Source organism: Scyliorhinus canicula, chromosome 8, assembly GCF_902713615.1.
Source record: "Scyliorhinus canicula chromosome 8, sScyCan1.1, whole genome shotgun sequence".
Lineage (NCBI taxonomy): Eukaryota > Metazoa > Chordata > Chondrichthyes > Carcharhiniformes > Scyliorhinidae > Scyliorhinus > Scyliorhinus canicula.
Window position 1 is genome coordinate 47053141 of NC_052153.1, and position 19119 is coordinate 47072259.

A 19119-nucleotide genomic window follows, 5' to 3' on the forward strand; every position below is an offset into this window, starting at 1 on the left:
TAGCAGCACAGTTCGATTCCCGTACCAGCCTCCCCGGACAGGCGCCGGAATGTGGCGACTAGGGGCTTTTCACAGTAACTTCATTGAAGCCTACTCGTGACAATAAGCGAATTTCATTTCATTTCCCAATTGCTTTTAATTTTATTTTTTAAAAGTTCATATATCACTCTTTTTAGTTTTTACTTTTATTTGAAATATAATTGATTTCTTCCCTCCAGACTTGATGCGTTTCCAATATTTGTCACTCCTGCAAATGCTGGCAAACAAAATTTTTGCTTCCTTGGTTATCAAATTGTTTCTCTGTTGTTTAGGTAGAGTTGGCAGAACATTTCGTAATTCTCAAGTGAGTGGACAGCGAAACAAAGGGATAATCGAATGGAATCCAGATGAACTCTCCCTGAGTACAGAATCTGAAGACGTTACTCAAGAAAAAGTCTTGAACTCCCAAGAGGTGGTGGAATTCACATACAATGAACTAAAAGATGCCCACTGGTTTTATGACACACCCGGCATCTCAAAGCAGGATTGTGTAAGTGAAGTAGAACTAAGGGCATAGTGCAGTGGATGTTATGAATTGAAGATTGAAATGCTGATAAGCCACCATTTTGTATTTATGCTCCCAAGCATTTGACATGCAAAAATGCTAAACCTTCTATTTGTCTTAGTCTGCATAGAATACCAAAACAAGAAAAAATGAGCAATGTCTGGATACCCTGCCTTTTAATATTGATAACAAATAGTTAGCTCTCAAGCACCTTTTTTAATTTGGATAACGTTGTCCTGACCTCTGCTCTACTGGTTGAGGGAAAAGGAGAGTGCCCATCACCTAAATGTTCAGGGCTATCTTACACTAACATTAGTAGAGCTTTTGAAATAAGTAACCTAACCACTGTAAAATAAGTGCTGTAAAAGAAGCAAAGAAAGTTTTGTGATATAGCTAGGTGCTAGTACAAGCTCATTTGTCACCTTTACCCATAACATGATACTATGAGCAAAATATTGGTGCATCATTCGAAATAGCAGAAAATATGTCCATACCATTTGACTCAAAAGAACGGCCAACTATGTTGGTTATGGTGCCAGAATCCAGAATAGTCTTGCTTCCACCAGTGGTGGATTTCTTTCATTCTTACTAGTTACCATTCTGGGCTAGAAATGCTTTATCATTAATGCAGCACACGACCCAGTAGATTTGCTGCAATAAATCAACATGGGCTCTTCGCCTGGATCATGTGTATTTTTTAAACTGGTTCTACTGGTGACAGTCTAGTTGTAGTGCACATGGATAGCTCTGCATGGATATTTCTGCTGGTGTGGGAACATAGCTGCATTACTGAGGTACAGCAGGAATCTGGAAGCAAGAGAAGGGGTGTTAAAAAAAATTACTGCTGTACAAGGCTTCAGGATGTCCAGGTTAGATAAAGTATTCAGTTACATTCAACTGCTAAGAACATAGTGTCCTGCTTTACTTAGCTTGGACTTTCACTTCGCCTACCCCACACTTGTGTTTGCTGTAAATGCAGAAACTTGGGAACACGAAAGAGGTTATTGTTCATGAATATCAATTCCGATGGTCTGAGGCAGTTGGGGAAATGTGTGGGAAAGAGGAGAAATGTGCATAAAAGAGAACAGCTTGTCATTCGGGAAAAGAGACAGCTTGTCATGCGGGAAAAATGTTCTCCAGTATTTACAGGTCTTCTTGATGCCCGACTAAGTGAAGTGTGCTTTTCTTTGTTTAATCAGTAGGACTGGGAACAAAATTATTTGCATTCGTATAGCTCTGTTCATGTCCTCGAGCACCCAAAGCAGTTCCCAGTAAGTGTCACTAAATGTGGCTGTGGTTTTGCAAACGGCAACATCCTTTTTAAATGACTATTGTCTGATTTGGTGATGTTGGTTGAGGGAATGTATATTGACCAGCTCACGGCTGGCTGTATCTTTTGCTTTCAACGGAAGAGACGGACCAAGATCCATTTCAGCATAATCTCTGGAGAGCAAAAACTTTTGTCAGTGTGGTACTCCTTTAGTACAATACCATTCTATCAGTCTTGAATGAGTGCTCCTTTTAGAGAAAATAAATGCAAAACTTAACTGAAGATTTTCTCAGCTATTAGAAGAAATGTTGCTCCCATGTAGAACAAAAGTATTTCGTCCTGCCACCCAAGGTTTATTTTCCGAGCAATAGTTAGGGTTAATTGCTGTTCTAAGCAGTTTAATGTGAGCTCCTTATGAAATGAAAAGTTTGACTAAGGATCCATTTGAACCATTTGCTGGTTTCTGAGATATGGGGGTGAAAGGAGTTGGGTAACTTGTGGCTGAGGGTCACCTAATTCTTAAGCCCAGGCAATTCAGTCCTCAATTCCCAGGTAACTCTGGTTTACCCTGTTTCAATGTTGTGGGTCTGGGGATTTAGAAAAGACTGTTTTTGACACTGCATTCTCATTGACAGATAAATTCTCAATTTGAACACCAAGGTCTTTTAGTATCAGCAACTTCAAATGCCATTCACATTTCTAAAATTGTTGATTTGACCTTTGCACAGTGCTGTAAAGCTCCTGGGATTGCCTACTGCCTAAGAGAAAATCATGCCTTCGTATTTATTAAATCAATCTCTGAAATGTTTTGGCTGTGGAGAAACGTTGTTTCTCATGCCCTCCATTGGGTAACGTAGTTGAAGTAATTGAAACAAATTGAGTGTTATTTATTTTCTGTTAGATGCAATGTTTTAATGGTAATTCTTTACTTGAAGTAATAGAAATAAATAAGCGGAACAACTAGCAAGCAGCTTGGTAGTGAGATCCATAAGAACGTTTATTTTTGAAGTGCAACTTCTCTAATTTCCTCCTGTAACTCCAATATATTTTGCAGATTTTAAATCTACTTACAGATCAAGAACTGAAAGTTGTGATGCCATCATCAGGAATCATCCCCCGAACATATGTGCTACAGCCTGGAATGGTGCTATTTCTGGGTGCCCTAGGTCGCATAGATTTTCTGACGGTAAAGATCTAGAAATTGACAACAACTTGTATTCATATAGCACCTTTTTGTGCTGGCACAGGAAGTCACTTAATCTGTGTTTGTCTCGAAGCTGTTACAAATACAAAGGTTCGATTATATTTTTTGGCTGTCTATTTAATTTAAGGTAAAATTGAGGAATGATAGGGGTCATGTAACCTGTTCTGAATACTGCCTAACAACAAGCTGTAATGGCTTGGTTGTTAAAGGAAGGCCCAGATTGTTTAACTGGGAAAAAGGTGCAAGTTGTTCACCAGTAGACAATGGCAAGAGCATCAGTGCTGACTATTGGTAGACTGCTTGTTCCACAGGGAGGTGTGAGGAATGTCAGGTTCTATAAAATGTTATACTTTAAACCGTCTACTTAATTTCAAGGTAGAATATAATTTGGGGTTTAGAATACAGTTGATGAGCAATTCTACCTAAAACAAAGGCCCATGTGATTCATATTGCCATGGAGATGGACTTTGAGAAGGGAAGAGTCCATAGGAAGTCATTGTAGTATCTGTTTGCTTAAGAAATTCCTGAAATACTCAGCCAGGTCAGTCTGCATGTATCTGAGCCAGAGAGAGAGAGGCAGCCGGTCTCTCTCCTCTTCACGGCAGAATGTGGATAGGACCTCACGCATGGATTGAAGAGACTTAAGTTTGTAAGAATTTAAATGAGACTGGAAGATCTGTCTACCTGTGGATAGAGGGAGAGATCCCCAGGGCAGCCCTCGCCATGGAAGTCAGTTCAGGATTAAAATGATTATCTAACAGCAAAAGGGAAAAGGATGCAAGCCATCAAGAGTTGAGAATAGCTTTGGACTGTTTCCTGGTGAATGACAAGTGAAGATGATATACAGTCACTTTAAAAATTAAATGGGGGTTCTTTGCTGTCGTTCAGAGTAGAGAATATAAATTGCCGACTGAAATGGTGTTTAAAATTAATGTTGTTTTTAATTTGTGACAGTAAACGTCTTACAACTTGAAATCCTCTGATCCTTCCAGTCATTTACTGGAAATTTCAGATATCTTCAGATACCTGGCAGTTTCAATACAAGATTTATTCTCGTCGTAACCTTGGATCCAGTATTCTGATCTAGTATTCTGGCGATGCTTTGTTGTCAGTACGTCAATGTATGCTCAGAAGTGATGCCAAGCTATTTTGGCATTGGCTTGTGGGTGAGTGGTCGGCCACAGAACTGGACAGGAAGGTCTTCCTGGCCTTTTGAGTTGTTTAGGTGCAAGGCTGAAACAACAGTTTTGGCAGTGTTTGGTCAAAGTCTCTTATTTTCTGAAGCAGGCTTCCAACAAAGTTAGATATTCAGTAGGTGTTTTCTTAATGTCCTGAAGTTCTTTAGCCTAGAAAACCAGGACCAAGTTGTAGCATATATGAGCAGCCATGATTTTGTGGGAGGGAAATCACTGGAGAGCCAGTGTGATGACCGATCTGTGTGGGAGCTGTGTCCACAGAGGAAACTTCCTCAAAGAATATTGGCTGGCAGCTGATGAAGCACTCCCATTGACAGAGGGCATCAAACATAAATCACATGCAGTCGCCTGAAATCCTGTAGACCTGACTGGAAAACACTCTACAAACTGACGACAGCCCCAACTTTCAATGATGCATCTCCTGGTTGACTCCAAACATCACCAAGCATACCCTGGTAACTGAGTTGAGTGATTAAGTCCCTTCCACTGAAAATCTGGCCATCCCTCAACTGCTTAAGGGTCGACATGGGAAGATGCGGCCACTTGCTCCACAAGTGAAATGTGAAGTACAGTTCAAATTGTGAAAGTGTCCATCCAAGTCAGACCACCCCAATATTCTGAACTTCTGCCCTGTGATCTCCATTCCTGAGGACAGCACTGTCAGTTGAAGGTGTTTAGATATAGATGTAGAGAAATACAGCACAGAACAAGCCCACGATGTTGTGCCGAACTATTGTCCTAGGTTAATCATAGAATTTTGGACACTAAGGGCAATGTATCATTAACCTCAATATTGAACATAACTGGTTTCCCCAGCCATGTGGATTTTTAAAAATATCAAAGACACTTGCAGGTTTTATCAGACAAAATTTAACATAACCGTAGATGTTGGTATCTAAGTTCTTTGAAGCCTCAAAATCTTTCCAAATAAAGGGGGTCAACTCTTATGCAGAGTATATAAGTGAACTGCTGGTGTGAGTAGTTGCCAATGTTGAATGTCATCATTTGACAGAGTGGGTGTCAATCTTAAACTCCATGCATCCTCGCACAACAGCCCATATCACCAGCTTGATCACTTGTGCAGAGCTCAAATTGTAAAACAAGCATTTGTAGGCTAAACAAATTGAGGCTGACTAATGTGATATATCATGGCTGAAAAGTGGAGTGGATTCATATTTAAAAAAGTGAAGCCGCATCGTTCCAGATGACCATAGGCTGCTTTCCCTTTTGAGGGGGTGAGCTGACTAGTGGTGATTTAATCACACCTCGGACGAGGGGCAAAATTGAAAAGGTGGGCCTTCATGAATAACCTCAGCCAGTGTGGTATGCGCTGAAAGCCTTGCTCTGCATCACAAATCATTTGTCCAACCAACTGAGCTAAACCGGCCCAACATAAACACTGTATGCAAAAACATGATTTTTGGGGTCAGAAAAATGCTGCAATGTACAGTAGCCATTAAATACAGGCTCACAGGGCCATGTGGCTTGCTCTGCTTCCATCAGTTTCCATTTAATGTTCATATTTTAAGGAACATAAAAATAATTCATACTAACAAGATGAATTGTATTGTTGCTTAAGTTGGTATTCAAGTTTTGATTTGGGGGACTTTATAGAGGAGCTGACAACCTATTTACTGATAAGTTAGCTCATCTATTGATGTGTTGCTATATTATAATGTCCTATGCTTCACCTGTCTCTGCACACCCTCGCATAAGTGCTAAAATATTGTATGCTCCTCACTATAAATAATCCTTTTTTTAAATTCATTTATGGGATGTGGGCGTCGCTAGCTAGGCCAACATTTATTGCCCATCCCTAGTTGCCCTTGAGAAGATGGTGGGGAGCTACCTTCTTGAATAGCTGCAGTCCCTGTGGTGTAGGGACACCCACAGTGCTTTTAAGGAGAGGGAGTTTCAGGATCTTGACCCAGTGACAGTGAAGAAACAGTGGTATATTTCCAAGTCAGAATAGCTCGTGACCTGGAGGGGAACCTCAGATGGTGTTCCCACGTATCTGCTGCCCTTATCCTTCTAGGTTGTAGTGGTCCTGTGTTTGGGAGGTGCTGCCTAAGGAACCTTGGTGAGTTGATGGTGCATACTGCTGTCACTTTGCATCAGTAGTGGAAGGAGTAAATGTTTGTGGAAGGGGTAGCAATCAAGGAAGCTGCTTTGCCCTGGATGGTGTCAAGCTTCTTGGGTGTTGTTGGAGCTAAATGTAAGTTAGTCAGAATGCAGTATAGTCTGTAAGGCACTCACTGCGTAGATTTCCAGTAAATATAAGACCTGTTGCCTTATCAGTTTTACCACCCACAGTGGTAGAGCTGTAGAATGTCATGTCATATCATTTGTATTTCCTTGTTAAAAACCTTTATATAAACATTTATGCATAGTGTCTAGTGTATGAAGGTGCATGTTTCTATGTGCATTCACAAGTATTTTATTTTAATATTTATATATTTCAAGAATCTAAGCTGAGTTGTACTTTTTTATTTGGATGGAGATAGAAGGAAAAGATGGAGGCATAGGAGAGAACTAAATAAAACTGAAACTGCTGGAAAAGTACAGTTAGCTCACAGTTCTGAAAGGTGAAACAAATTCACAGCAAGACACTGATACAAAACTGATTTCAGCACATAAGAACAAAAAGGTTATTTGTAATTATTTCAAATTCTAGTTCAGAATAGTGCTGAAAATGATTCTTGGAGAAGATGAAAATTGGAACTGATGTTTGAGATTGCTGCTGCACTAAACTTGGGTTTAATTTCTAAATATAAATGACAATCAGAATTATGGATCTGAAGCGGCAATTTAATTTTACATCGACTGGTATCAGCTATCATGGAATTTAGAATCATAGAATTTACAGTGCAGAAGGAGGCCATTCAGCCCATCGAGTCTGCACCGGCTCTTGGAAAGAGCACCCTACCCAAGGTCAACAACTCCACCTTATCCCCATAACCCAGTAACCCCACCCAACACCAAGGGCAATTTTGGACACGAAGGGCAATTTATCATGGCCAATCTACCTAACCTGCACACCGTTGGACTGTGGGAGGAAACCGGAGCACCCGGAGGAAACCCACACGCACATGGGGATGATGTGCAGACTCCGCACAGACAGTGACCCAAGCCGGAATCGAACCTGGGACCCTGGATCTGTGAAGCGATTGTGCTATCCACAATGCTACCGTACTATGATCTATGTTTGATTCCGTATATTATCTTGCTCTTTCATTTCCTGTCATTGAAGTAGCTAGGAGTGTGCTCCTCGACATAGTGCTTGACATTAATCGGAGAAGTAGATGTGCGCCCATCTTTCCTGTATTCAATATTCTGTATTGTCTACCGAAAGTGCACTTGAGTTCAGGGGAAGGGCTGACAACTGAAACCCAACTCATCAGTTCTCTTGACAAATCGTGCCTAAATGTTTCCAGCATTCTGTTTTTATAATGGAGACTAAAGCATCTGCAGTTTGTTAACATTTTTAAACATGTGTTTTGAATCATTTTCATTTCATTCAGGGAGAAAAGTCGGCCTGGTTTTCTGTTGTTGCTTCCAACCAGCTTCCAGTCCACGTTACAAACCTTGATAAAGCAGATTCAATCTACCAGAAGCATGCTGGAAAAGCATTGCTTGGGGTAAGCCATCATTGTATCTCCGTATAGGAAAAGGTTGCAGCGTGTACACGGTTGAAATTTGAACTGGTAATTTTACTATAGATCAATGTCTATTTTGTATGTATGTGACCAAAATGTTCTATAATTTTCAGGTTCTGATGGGATTCTTAGTTATGTTGCTGATGTGTTGAAGTAATACAGTACTAGATTGACCTTAGATTAGGATAAATGGCCGGCACAACATAGTGGGCCGAAGGGCCTGTACTGTGCTGTACTGTTCTAAGTTATATGTCAGACAAAATCAAGTCGTGAAAATATACACATAGCCACTTAGATTTTCCCCCAAAAAACGCACTCCATATAAATGTTATGATGCATAAGAAAAGTTGCAATTCAGACAAAAGTATTTTGAGTCTTTGTATGGTATGCTTCATTGTAAGCTTTCAGTTGTAATTTTAATTCATGTAAACTGTATACCATCTTCAGCTGCATCAGCCCCAACCTTGCGCACGAGGTGGAGGCATTCACTCTCTGGAGCACCTCAGAACCCCTCCTCCATGTCCTCTCTCAACTCTTCCTCCCACTTTGCTTTGATCCCTTCCAGTGGTTCCTTCTCCTCCTCCAAATAGCTCCGTAGACCGCTGACACTACCCCCTTCTCCAGTCCCCCTGTCGTCAGCACCTCAAGCAATGTGGAGGCTGCTACTCCGGGAAGTTCTGTATCTCCTTTCTGGCAAAATCTCGAACCTGCATGTATCTAAAAATTTCCCCCTGCTCCAGCCATACTTCTCTTCCAGCTCCTTTAATCCTGCAAACCGACCCCTAAGAAACAAATCTTTCAGTGTCTTAATCCCCTTCCCTCATTTCCAAAAATTTCCATCCCAGTTCCCTGGCTCATATCTGTGGTTCCCCCGAATCGGCATTTCCCTTGGCCCTACCCCCATCCCGAAGTGTTGGAGAAACTGCCTCCAAATTCTCAATGAAGCTGTTATTACCGGACTCCCTGAGTACTTCCCTGGGGCTATCGGAAGCGGCGCTGTTGCTAGTGCTTTCAATCCTGACCCCCTGCACAAACTGTCCTCCATTCTGACCCACTGGGAATCAACCCCTCTGACCCAGCTCCGCACCTTCTCCACATTCGCCGCCCAGTAATAATACTTCAGGTTCTGAAGACCCAAACCCCCCTGCCTGCCTTCCCCTCTGTAGCAGCACCTTTCTAACTCTGGCCACCTTCCCTCCCCATATGAACAACGTAATCTTTCCCTTAATCTCTCTGAAAAAAGCCTTTGGCAGGAAAATCGGCAGGCATTGAAAAATGAACAGAAATCGCGGCAACACGTTCATTTTAACCACCTGTACCCAACCCGCCAGTGACAGAGGGAGACCATCCCACCTCGCCAGATCGGCTTTCACTGTACCCACCAAACTAGAAATGTTGTACCTGCGGAGCCCCCACTCCCAGGCAACCTGCACCCCCAGGTACCTAAAGTGAGTCTCTTACCTACGGAATGGCAGCCCCCCCCCCCCCACCACACCCGGCCGAGATACCACAAAATACTCACTCTTGTCTAGATTCAGCTTGTACCCCGAGAAAGACCCAAACATTCACAGCAGCTCCAATATTCCCCCTATCGACACACTCTGTTCCGACACGTATAACAGCAAGTCATCGGCATATAAGGACATCCTATGCTATATCTCTCTTCCCCCCCGCCCCGCACTATTCCTTTCCATAGCCCCAAACTTCTTCATGCGATGGCCAATGGCTCAATCGCGAGTGCAAACAGCAGGGGGGACTTAGGACATTCCTGCCTAGTCCCACGGTGGAGAGAAAAGTATCTCGAGCTGATGTTGTTTGTGCGGACACTTGCCGTCAGCTCCTTATATCATAGCTTTACCCAATTCACAAATCTTGGTCCAATCCCAAACCACTCCAGAACTGCCATCAAGTACCCCCATTCCACCCGGTCGAATGCCTTCTGAGCGTCCAATGCCACAGCCACCTTTGTTTCCTTCCCCTCTGCCGGTGCCATAACAACTTTCAATACCCTTCTAATGTTTAAAAAGAGCTGCCTCCCTCTCACGAACCCCGTCTGACCTTATCCTATCACCTTCGGGAGGCACTCCTCCAGCCTACCCGCCAGTACCTTGGCCAATACTTTTGCGTCCACATTCCGAAGTGATATGGGTCGATACGACCCACACTCTGTCGGATTTTTTTAGCAACAGGGAAATCTATGCCTGCCCCAAGGTTTGTGGCAACACCCGCTTCCCTATCGCCTCTTCAAACATCCCCACCATCAGGGGTGCCAGCTTATCCTTGAATTTTTTTATAATATTGCACCGGAAACCCATCCGGCCCTGCCACCTTCCCCGACTGCATCCTCCCGATCGCATCCTTTATCTCCTGCTATACTATCGCTTCTCCTAATGTAGCCCTGTCCCCCTCCCCTAACCTCGGGCACTCCAACCCATCTAGAAATTCCTGCATCTCTCGATCTCCCCCGGGTTGCTCTGACCTGTACAACCTCTCATAAAATTCCTCAAAAACCTTGTTAATCAGATCCGCGCCACCACCAACTTCCCGGCCCATCCCTCCCCTGCACAATTATCCTTGCAGCTGCTTCCCTCCAGAGCTGACCTGCTAACAGATGTCCCGCCTTATCTCCATGTTCATAAACTGCACCCCTTGCTTGCCTCAGTTGGCGCACTGCCTTCCTGGTAGATAGTCGGTTAAAGCTCGCCTGTAGTTACTTCCTCTTCTCCAGCTTTGCTGGGTCCCCATCCTCTGCAGAACTCCTATCTACCTCCAGCATCTCATCTATTACACTCTGCCGCTCCAACCTCTCTTTGTCCACCCTGGCCTTAAACGAGATCACCTCCCCCCTCACCACCGCCTTTAGAGCGTCCCAGGCGACTGCCTTTGACACCTCACCCGTATAGTTGAAACCTACATATTCCTTATTTACCTTTTCAATTTTTCACAAAGCACTTGGTCCCCCAAAAGTCCCACATCCAGTTCCCACCCGGCCTCTGCGCTACCCCCTTCTCCAGCACCATATCCACGCAATGAGGAGCATGATCTGACACTGCAATTGCCGAGTATTCCGACCCCTTAACCCCAGCCAACAAAGCCTTCCCCACCACGAAAAAGTCAATCCATGGATATACCCTGTGGACTGCTGAGAAAAACTCCCGCTCCCTTGGGTGCAGAAACCTCCAAGGATCTACCCCCCCCCCCCCCCCCCCATTTCCACCATTAGCCCAGCCAGCGCCTTCGCCCCTCCCACCCCCCCCTGAGGGGGCCAGCGAGCGCGGCCGTGACCTGTCCAGCCTTGGCACCTGCACCAAGTTCCAGTCCCTCCACACTATCAGTTTGCGTGTGTCCAAGTCGGGGATGGCCACAAACACCTTTGCAAATCCCACGTCGTCCCAATTGGGGCCATATATACTTAGCAGCGCCACTAACCTCCCCTCCAGCGCCCCTGTCACAATCACATATCTACCCCCTGATCTGCCACCACCTTCTCCATCTGGAAGCGTACTCTTTTGCTGACCATTACCACTACCCCTCAAGCCCTTCCGTCAAATCCAGAGTGAAACACCTGACAACCCAGTCCTTTTCAAAGTCTCACCTGGTCCTTCACCCTCAAATGAGTCTCCTGCAGCATTGCTATATCAGCTTTCAAACTTTTAAGATGCGCAAACACCCTTGATCTCTTGACCAGACCCCCTCACATTCCACATGACTATCCTAACTGGGGGTGTCTCTTCCCCCCCCCCCCCCCCCCCCCCCCCTTTAGCCACCATCATCATACCACCGGGTCCTGTCCCATAAGCCTGGCCCACTCCTATCCATTATTAACATTGAACCCTTTCCCAAAACTCCCTCCGACATTTCCTCTCAAAGACATCTCCCAGCATCAATTCCCCCCCCCCCCCCCGCTCGCCTCGTAGGCCCATCAAAACCTGCCAACCAGGCCCCAATGTCCGCAGCCCTCCTCTCACCTCACCTCGCCTCTGTTCACTAGCTGACTTTAGTTAGCTAGCGCAAAATGCATATATAACCGATGTCACTGTTTGGGCCAGAGGCTCGCAGAGTGCCTAGGAGAAAGGCATGGTGCTGTTTTCAAAGCCACTTATGGTTACAAATGACACGGCTGAGTTTGGTTCCTCAATTAAAGGGAGAACATAAGGGATGGAGCAGTAGAAGGCCGTTGGCTCCATTGAACCTGCTCCATCGTGACTGATCTGATCGATTCTAGTTTCCTGCTCTTTGGTAGAACTCTTTCCTGACTGTCCTGCATAAGCCTCAACTTCCTTATAGATCAAGAATCTGCTTAACTCAAACTTAAATATATTCAATGGCCAGCCTCCCACTGCTCTGTATGGTAGAGAATTCAAAGATTGACAACACTCCGAAGAAATTCCTCCCCCTTTCTGTGGTAACTGGGAAGCCCCTTGTCCTGCCACTGTTTTCCCGCACTCCCCAATTCTAGGTTTCCCACAAGTGGAACATCCTCTCAGCATTCAAGCCCTCCAGATCTTATGTTACAGTACGATCAGTTCTCAATCTTCTAAACTTTAACGTGTATCGGCCCAACTTTTTTAGTCTTTCCTTATGACAACTCCTTCAACCAAGGAGTTAGCTTAGTGAACCTTCTCTGAAATGCCTCAAGTACGAGTATTTCCTTCCTTGAATAAGGAGATCAAAACAGTAAACAGTATTCTAGCTATGGTCTCAACAATGCTCTGTACAAGACATCTCTACATCATCTCCCTTACGATAAAGGCCCAAGATTGCCATTTGCTTTCCCAATTCCATGCTGTATCTGCATAACTAATATTTTCTGATTCATATACATAGGAGTGGGATTGAATGGTTGAGGCCCCAGCCCTGATTCCTGAGGCACCCACTAGATACATTTGCCAACCTGAAAATGATCCATTTATCCCGAATCTCTGTTTCCTATTGGTTAGCCAGTCCTCCTATCATTGCTGATTTATTACCTCCAACACCGTATGCTCTTACCCTATCAAATGTCTTTTGGAAATCCAAATGCTCTACATCTACTGGACCACTTTGTTTGTTGCGTCCCCAAGAAACTCTAATTAATTTGTCAAAAAGGATTCCCCTTTGATAAAAACACGTTGACTGCGGGATTGGATTATGATTTTCTAAATGTCCTGCCACTACTATAATGCATTCTAGCTTTTTCCACAATGATGGATGTCAGACTAACATTCCTGTAGTTTCCTATCACCCTCCCTCCTTAACTAGGGTCGTTACATTTGGGGTTTTCCAATCTACTGGGACCTTTCCAGAATAGAGGAAGTCTTAGTTTACAGCCACTTCCTTTAAGACCCCAGGATGCAGGCCATCAGGCCCCAGGGACTTGTCAGCCGTTGGTCTCATTAGTTTTCCTAGTACTTTTTCTGGAGTGCTTGTTATTGTCCTAAACGCCTCCCTTTTCGTGTTGTTTTTCTACTGTTTTAGGGTGTTTTAATGTGAAGACAGATACAAAATCCTTTTTCCAAGTTGCTTCCTTTTCCTTTTTATATAAATTTAGTGTACCCAATTTTTTTTTTTTTACAATTAAGGGGCAATTTAGCATGGTAAATCCACCTACCCTGCACATCTTTTTTGGGTTGTGGGGCTGAGACCCACGCAAACACAGGAGAATGTGCAAACTCCACACAGACAGTGACCTGGGGCCGGGGTCGAACCCGGGTCCTCGGTGCCGTGAGGCAGCAGTTCTAACTACTGCGCCACCGTGTTTTTTTTATTACTGGGTGTGGGTGTCGCTGGTTGGCCAGCATTTATTGCCATCCCTAGTTGCCCTTCATACGGTGGTGATGAGCTACCTTCTTGAACTGCTGCAGTCCTTGGTGTAGGTACACCCACGGCACTTTAAAAAAAAATTTAGAGTACCCAATTCATTTTTTGCAATTTAGCGTGGCCAATCCACCTACCCTGCATATCTTTGGGTTGTGGGGGCGAAACCCACGCAAACAAGGGGAGAATGTGCAAACTCCACACGGACAGTGACCCAGAGCCGGGATCGAACCTGGGACCTCGGCGCTGTGAGGCAGCAACACTAACCACTGCGGCCCTGTGCTGCCCACCCACTGCGTATATATACTTATTTATTTTTGTAGAAACTCGTTAACTGTCTGCACAGTGATCAGTGAATACAATTTTCTTGGTGGGAACAAGCATATAATGTCACACATGAAAGAAATATTTGAAGCCCTGGACAGTAATGTGGCCGGAAGTGAGTCCTCTGAATTCATGTAGTAAAGTGACCAGAAGGGACGCTGGAGGTTTTGTCCGGAGAATGGCGGCAGATAAGGTTTTATGGAATCCTGATTAATGTGCTGGAAGCCAAACGTGAGAGGAGGAGGTGGGTGACATGGGGTCAAGGAAGAAGCATAAGAAACAGGTCAGGCCTCGTCAAGAGTTGAGAATCATTGCAGAGGAGAATCATTAGCTGAGGAGAGGAAATTTCAGCAGTTCCAGTGCAGCACATCGATTCATCAGCTGATTCACAGCTGAAATGGGAGCAAGAAATAAGTGACTATGGTTCTTGGTTGGAAGGAGAGAGGGGGGTGATGGTATAGGCACAACATGGGAAGAAGTTATTTTGCAATGTAGGGTCTGTAAAGAATAGAAAGTTTTCCAGTGATATCAAATTAGACTTCCATGTGACTAATGGGCAAGCCTACATACTGTCAAGGATGCTGAAGTGCTTGTGTTCTAATTTTACCTGTCTTGTCCATATTTTTACTAGGTTCCTATTGGCGGAGAGGAGAGGATGAAAGATTTCCCTCCATTGGAATTTCAGGACATTGAGTTGGATGGAATTGGTATCCTTGAGGCTGTCGCTGACATAAAACTCTCTTCAGCAGGTAGCGTCCTTTTCATCTAGTTTTGATATGTTCAGGACAACAGAATATCGAAATGGATTCGCAACTAGACTTATCAAATCAAGGCCAGTCAATATATTTCCAACATCTGTAATGTTGTATAGTGTCCAGCACATAAATCTGTCACAAAGAGAAATTTAATTCCCATTTTGATTCGTTATTCATGATCCATCTGAATATGTATTTGTACAAAAAATGTAACGTGTACCCATAAAAATTGTTACATTCACTGTAAATAACTATAAACTTTCCTGTAAAACCAGCCCCTGTTACGTTGAAAGTGCTTCTTGAGATGTTTCCCATCACAGCCCAGCTCTGCATTGTGATATCTGGTGATATGAGTTGTGCAGCATTTTGGGTCTGAATGGCAATCAAGGTGTGTCAACCCAGGTTCAACAGTGTCACTTTATTCGGATCACCATTTCAACAATGCTGCTCAAAGCTGCTTCAGCTTAATTCAATATGGCTTTGGACAGAGGGTGGAGCTTAGAGATGGAGGCTACTCTGAAAAGCTGGCCTAGTTCAACCTTAAATATACTCTGAAGGTTGAAATACACAAATCCGTTTTCTTATATAACCTGATGAAAATCAGATTTATATTTTCCCAGCATCTGCTTTTCACTGTAAATTGTGACCCCAATATTAATAAACCCCTCGAGATCCAGTGACTTTCATTTTAGGGTGGTCTCCTATCCTTGCTGCCATACTCTGCTCCCTGTCCCAGAATCCATGCTAATTACTGCTAGAACCCTGTGGGTGCCAGGTGACGTTTGAGCAACAACACAATTGTATTCCCATCTACAGCAATGGCAGTACAAATAGTGCTGCGTACTCGGGTTATATTGTTTCAAAATATGGATGTTGCACTAAGATTTAGTTTGTTTAAACTGCAGTGCCTGTCCATGTTTTGAGGGGTGAATTCTTGATGTATTAGTCTGATGTAATCCAAGGTCAAGTAAAGTGCAGATCTCTGTTGCCATGTGGCATCCTGTAATGGAAATAAACACTGGGTACAAAAGTTGTCATGTGGCATCCTGTAATGGAAATACACACTGGGTCCAAAAGTATCTCCTATTAATATTTACTATACTGTGTCAACATTTATTATTAGGCATCGCATAATTTCTTTATCACATAAATCTGAAATAAAATGCTCAACTCCAGAATATTGGTGAAACTGTTGGATTGTTACAAGAACCCACCTGTTTCATTAATGTCCTCCAGGGAGGAAATCTCCACCTGTTTCACTGGTGTTCTTCAGGGGATGAAATTTACCTGACCTGTATGTGATTCCAAACCCACAGCAATGTGGCTGACTTTAAAAAAAATAAATTTAGAGTACCCAATTCATTTTTTCTAATTAAGAGGCAATTTAGTGTGGCCAATCCACCTACCCTGCACATCTTTGGGTTGTGGAAGCGAAACCCACGCAAACACGGGGAGAATGTGCAAACTCCACACGGACAGTGACCCAGAGCCGGGATCGAACCTGGAACCTCGGCGCTGTGAGGCAGCAGTGCTAGCCCATGTGGCTGACTCTTAACTGCTCTCTCAGTTAGTCAGGCACGGCCCTGTTATTTCAAACTGCTATAGAAATTGGGTGAGCCCAGCACATCAGTGCAAAAGACGAGGCAGGAACATATGTGGATATAATCCATCTTGGCCTCCACTTGAAATCCCACCCTCCCCCATCAGAGATTCACTTCACATGGTATCGAGAAACTGCTGGAGGCCCTGGATACAGTGAAAACTGTGGACCTGACCCTGACAATATTGTGGCTTTAACACTGAAGACTTGTGCTCCAGAACTGGATGCATTCGTAACCAAACTGTTCCAGTACAGCTGCATTCCAAATCCTCGGCCTCTGCCATCTCAAAATATATGGATAAACAGACACATGGGGGTACCACCACCTACAATGGCAAGTCACGTGCCATTGTGACTTGAAACTCTTATCACACTGTCGCTGGATCAGGACCTTGGATCCACCCTCAACAGCACTGTGGATGTACCTACACCACATGGATTTCATTGGTTCAAGAAGGTGGCTCGCCATCACCTGAAGGACCATTGGGGATAAGCAACAACCTTGTCAGCGACTGTCCTAATCCATGCAACTAATGTGCAGATAATATGGTCACTGGAATTAGCAACATGCCCTTACCAGACAAGGAGAAAATGAATGGTTTTAATTACTGTGAACCTCTTCTGATTGATTAGTTTCAGAGCTATATTGGCAGAACCCTACGATTAGATTATATGTTTGCTATGACGTTCGGGGACGAGGAGAGTGTTGTCCAAATCTATTTTGGTGATATTTTTTACAGATCAATTAATATCCTCAAGTTTGACATTGTCTCTCAAGCTGAGAGAAACATTGGATTGGAGAACTTAGAAAGTTGAGAAATCAAAGATTCTACCTCTACTCATATTTTAAGTTGCATGGGCAAACTCAAATAACTGGTCAGATGTTATTGTTGTACTCTGTATTAGGTTCTTTTAGGTTGCTTTTAAACCTAGATGGAATAGCTAGTGTGTAATAAAGCAATTTGTTTTAATAACGGAGAATTCTAGTCAGCTCTTGTGACTTCAGTAACTGCAGGTAAGAAAATTCAGACCCTTGGGTATTTTGCAGAACTCTTCTAACAATTGTGCAACCTTTTTTCTTCTCTTTCTTCAGGCTGGATTGCAGTGACCGCTCATTCAGAGGATAAAATTAAGCTTCGGGCCTACACTCCTGCAGGAATTGGTATCATGGTTGAAAAGCCACCTCTTCTGCCATTCATCATCAGTGTTAAAGGGAAACGAATAAGAAAATCCCCAGCCTATAAATTTAAAAAGCCACTACCCATTGTGCAAAACCTGCGACCAGTAGCTACATCAAAAACATAGGCTGCTCGAAAAAGAATGATGAGGGGTATTTATAAAAGTGACCATACTGGGGTTTGTAATTAAATTTCACCAAAGACAGTTCTCTGCTGACTCTCATTGTGTACGCTACTTTGTCTTGCTGTGATCTTGCCAGGTAGCTGGCTACTTAATGAGCACAAGTCAGTAAGTTAATTCCGCTATTGCAGCATTTACTGGTTTCCAGTAGAATTTTACCTGAAAGCAGAAGTTTTTTTGAGCTGTACGGTGTGACAGTATTGAGAATGAATTTATGCACAAAATCATGTTTAGTGCATTGTCTTGCTGATTTACAACTGAAGAATAAGGCTAAACAGTCCACTTCACAGATACTTAATATTATTCCACATGAATATTGTGGTACTGTAAACAGGCTGGGAAGATGCATATAGGCCAAGAACAGAAACTGTCATGAGGCCCGGCTGGAATCGATACTGGCCATCTGCAAAAGCATTCTTTTTTTTTTCGTTTTTCCTGTTCACTTCTAACAGAACAATCATTTCCCCAGGCAAATTCATTTGTAGTGCCATTAAGAGTTTGTGTAAGCTACTGCAAGACGATTTTCCGATTTTGATTTTTTTTTTTCCCAACAATTATACTACAAAAGGAAAGAGCAGAAAATAGTTTGAATATTTATATGGTTCAAACTGTTTAACCATCAGGCAGATTTCCAATCATTTTTTCACTTATTACGTGTGCATGTAACTTGCATTGACACATTTTGTAAAATATGTTTATAATGAAAATTGTAACTTGAGGGGTCAGTTGAATTACTGTGAGTAAATCTCAGGAATTCTTTGTGTAACCTGTGTCCTTGCTTGATTACTGGTGTTGCCTCAACTCCCGAGCAGTGCTGCATAGCTACATGGACTGAAGCAGTTCACGAGGGCAGCTCACCACCACCTCCTCAAAAACAATTAAAGATGGACAACAAATACTGGCAATGCTCACATCACATGAATGGGTAAAAGAAAATCACGAACAGATGAACTGATATTATGTGCTGCTGGCAAGGCTACAGAATTGGGCACTATCCCAAGTGAGGGTGCAAGAAAAAAGGAGCACTAGGAGATTGCAGCCAATCCTGGATATTGGGCTCAAGTGGTTTACTGTACATACAAAAAACAAATAAGGAGATCTGATGCAAAACCTTTAGTACTGTTGTAAGGCATCTTGTATTTTCAGTGCAATTCTAATGTAGAAAAATAGCCTAAGGTGTTTCAGAGGCAAAAGCAAAAGATGCCAAGACAAAGAAGGAGATCATAGAATCCTTACCATGCAGAAGGCCAATCATCCCATTGATCTGCACCGACTCTCTGAAAGAGAACCTAAACCCACATTCATGCCCTTTCCCTGTACCACCATAACCCCACCTAACCTATACATCTTTGGACACTAAGGGGCAATTTAGCATAGCCAATCCACCTAACCCTATTAAAAAAATATTTTAAATT

At 43.3% G+C, this 19119-nt stretch overlaps 1 protein-coding gene across 1 annotated transcript in view; it reads left to right on the top strand.

The window, feature by feature from the left end:
* LOC119970217 (nitric oxide-associated protein 1-like) overlaps nucleotides 1-18470 on the top strand; it is a 29082-nt gene extending 10612 nt beyond the window's left edge. The window contains exons 3-7 of the mRNA XM_038804473.1: nucleotides 312-529; nucleotides 2869-3000; nucleotides 7736-7852; nucleotides 14622-14739; nucleotides 17439-18470. Of these exons, the coding sequence (XP_038660401.1) occupies nucleotides 312-529; nucleotides 2869-3000; nucleotides 7736-7852; nucleotides 14622-14739; nucleotides 17439-17650 (797 nt within the window). The 3' untranslated portion in view covers nucleotides 17651-18470. The remainder of the gene's footprint in view (nucleotides 1-311; nucleotides 530-2868; nucleotides 3001-7735; nucleotides 7853-14621; nucleotides 14740-17438) is intronic.
* Nucleotides 18471-19119: the final 649 nt, after the last annotated feature.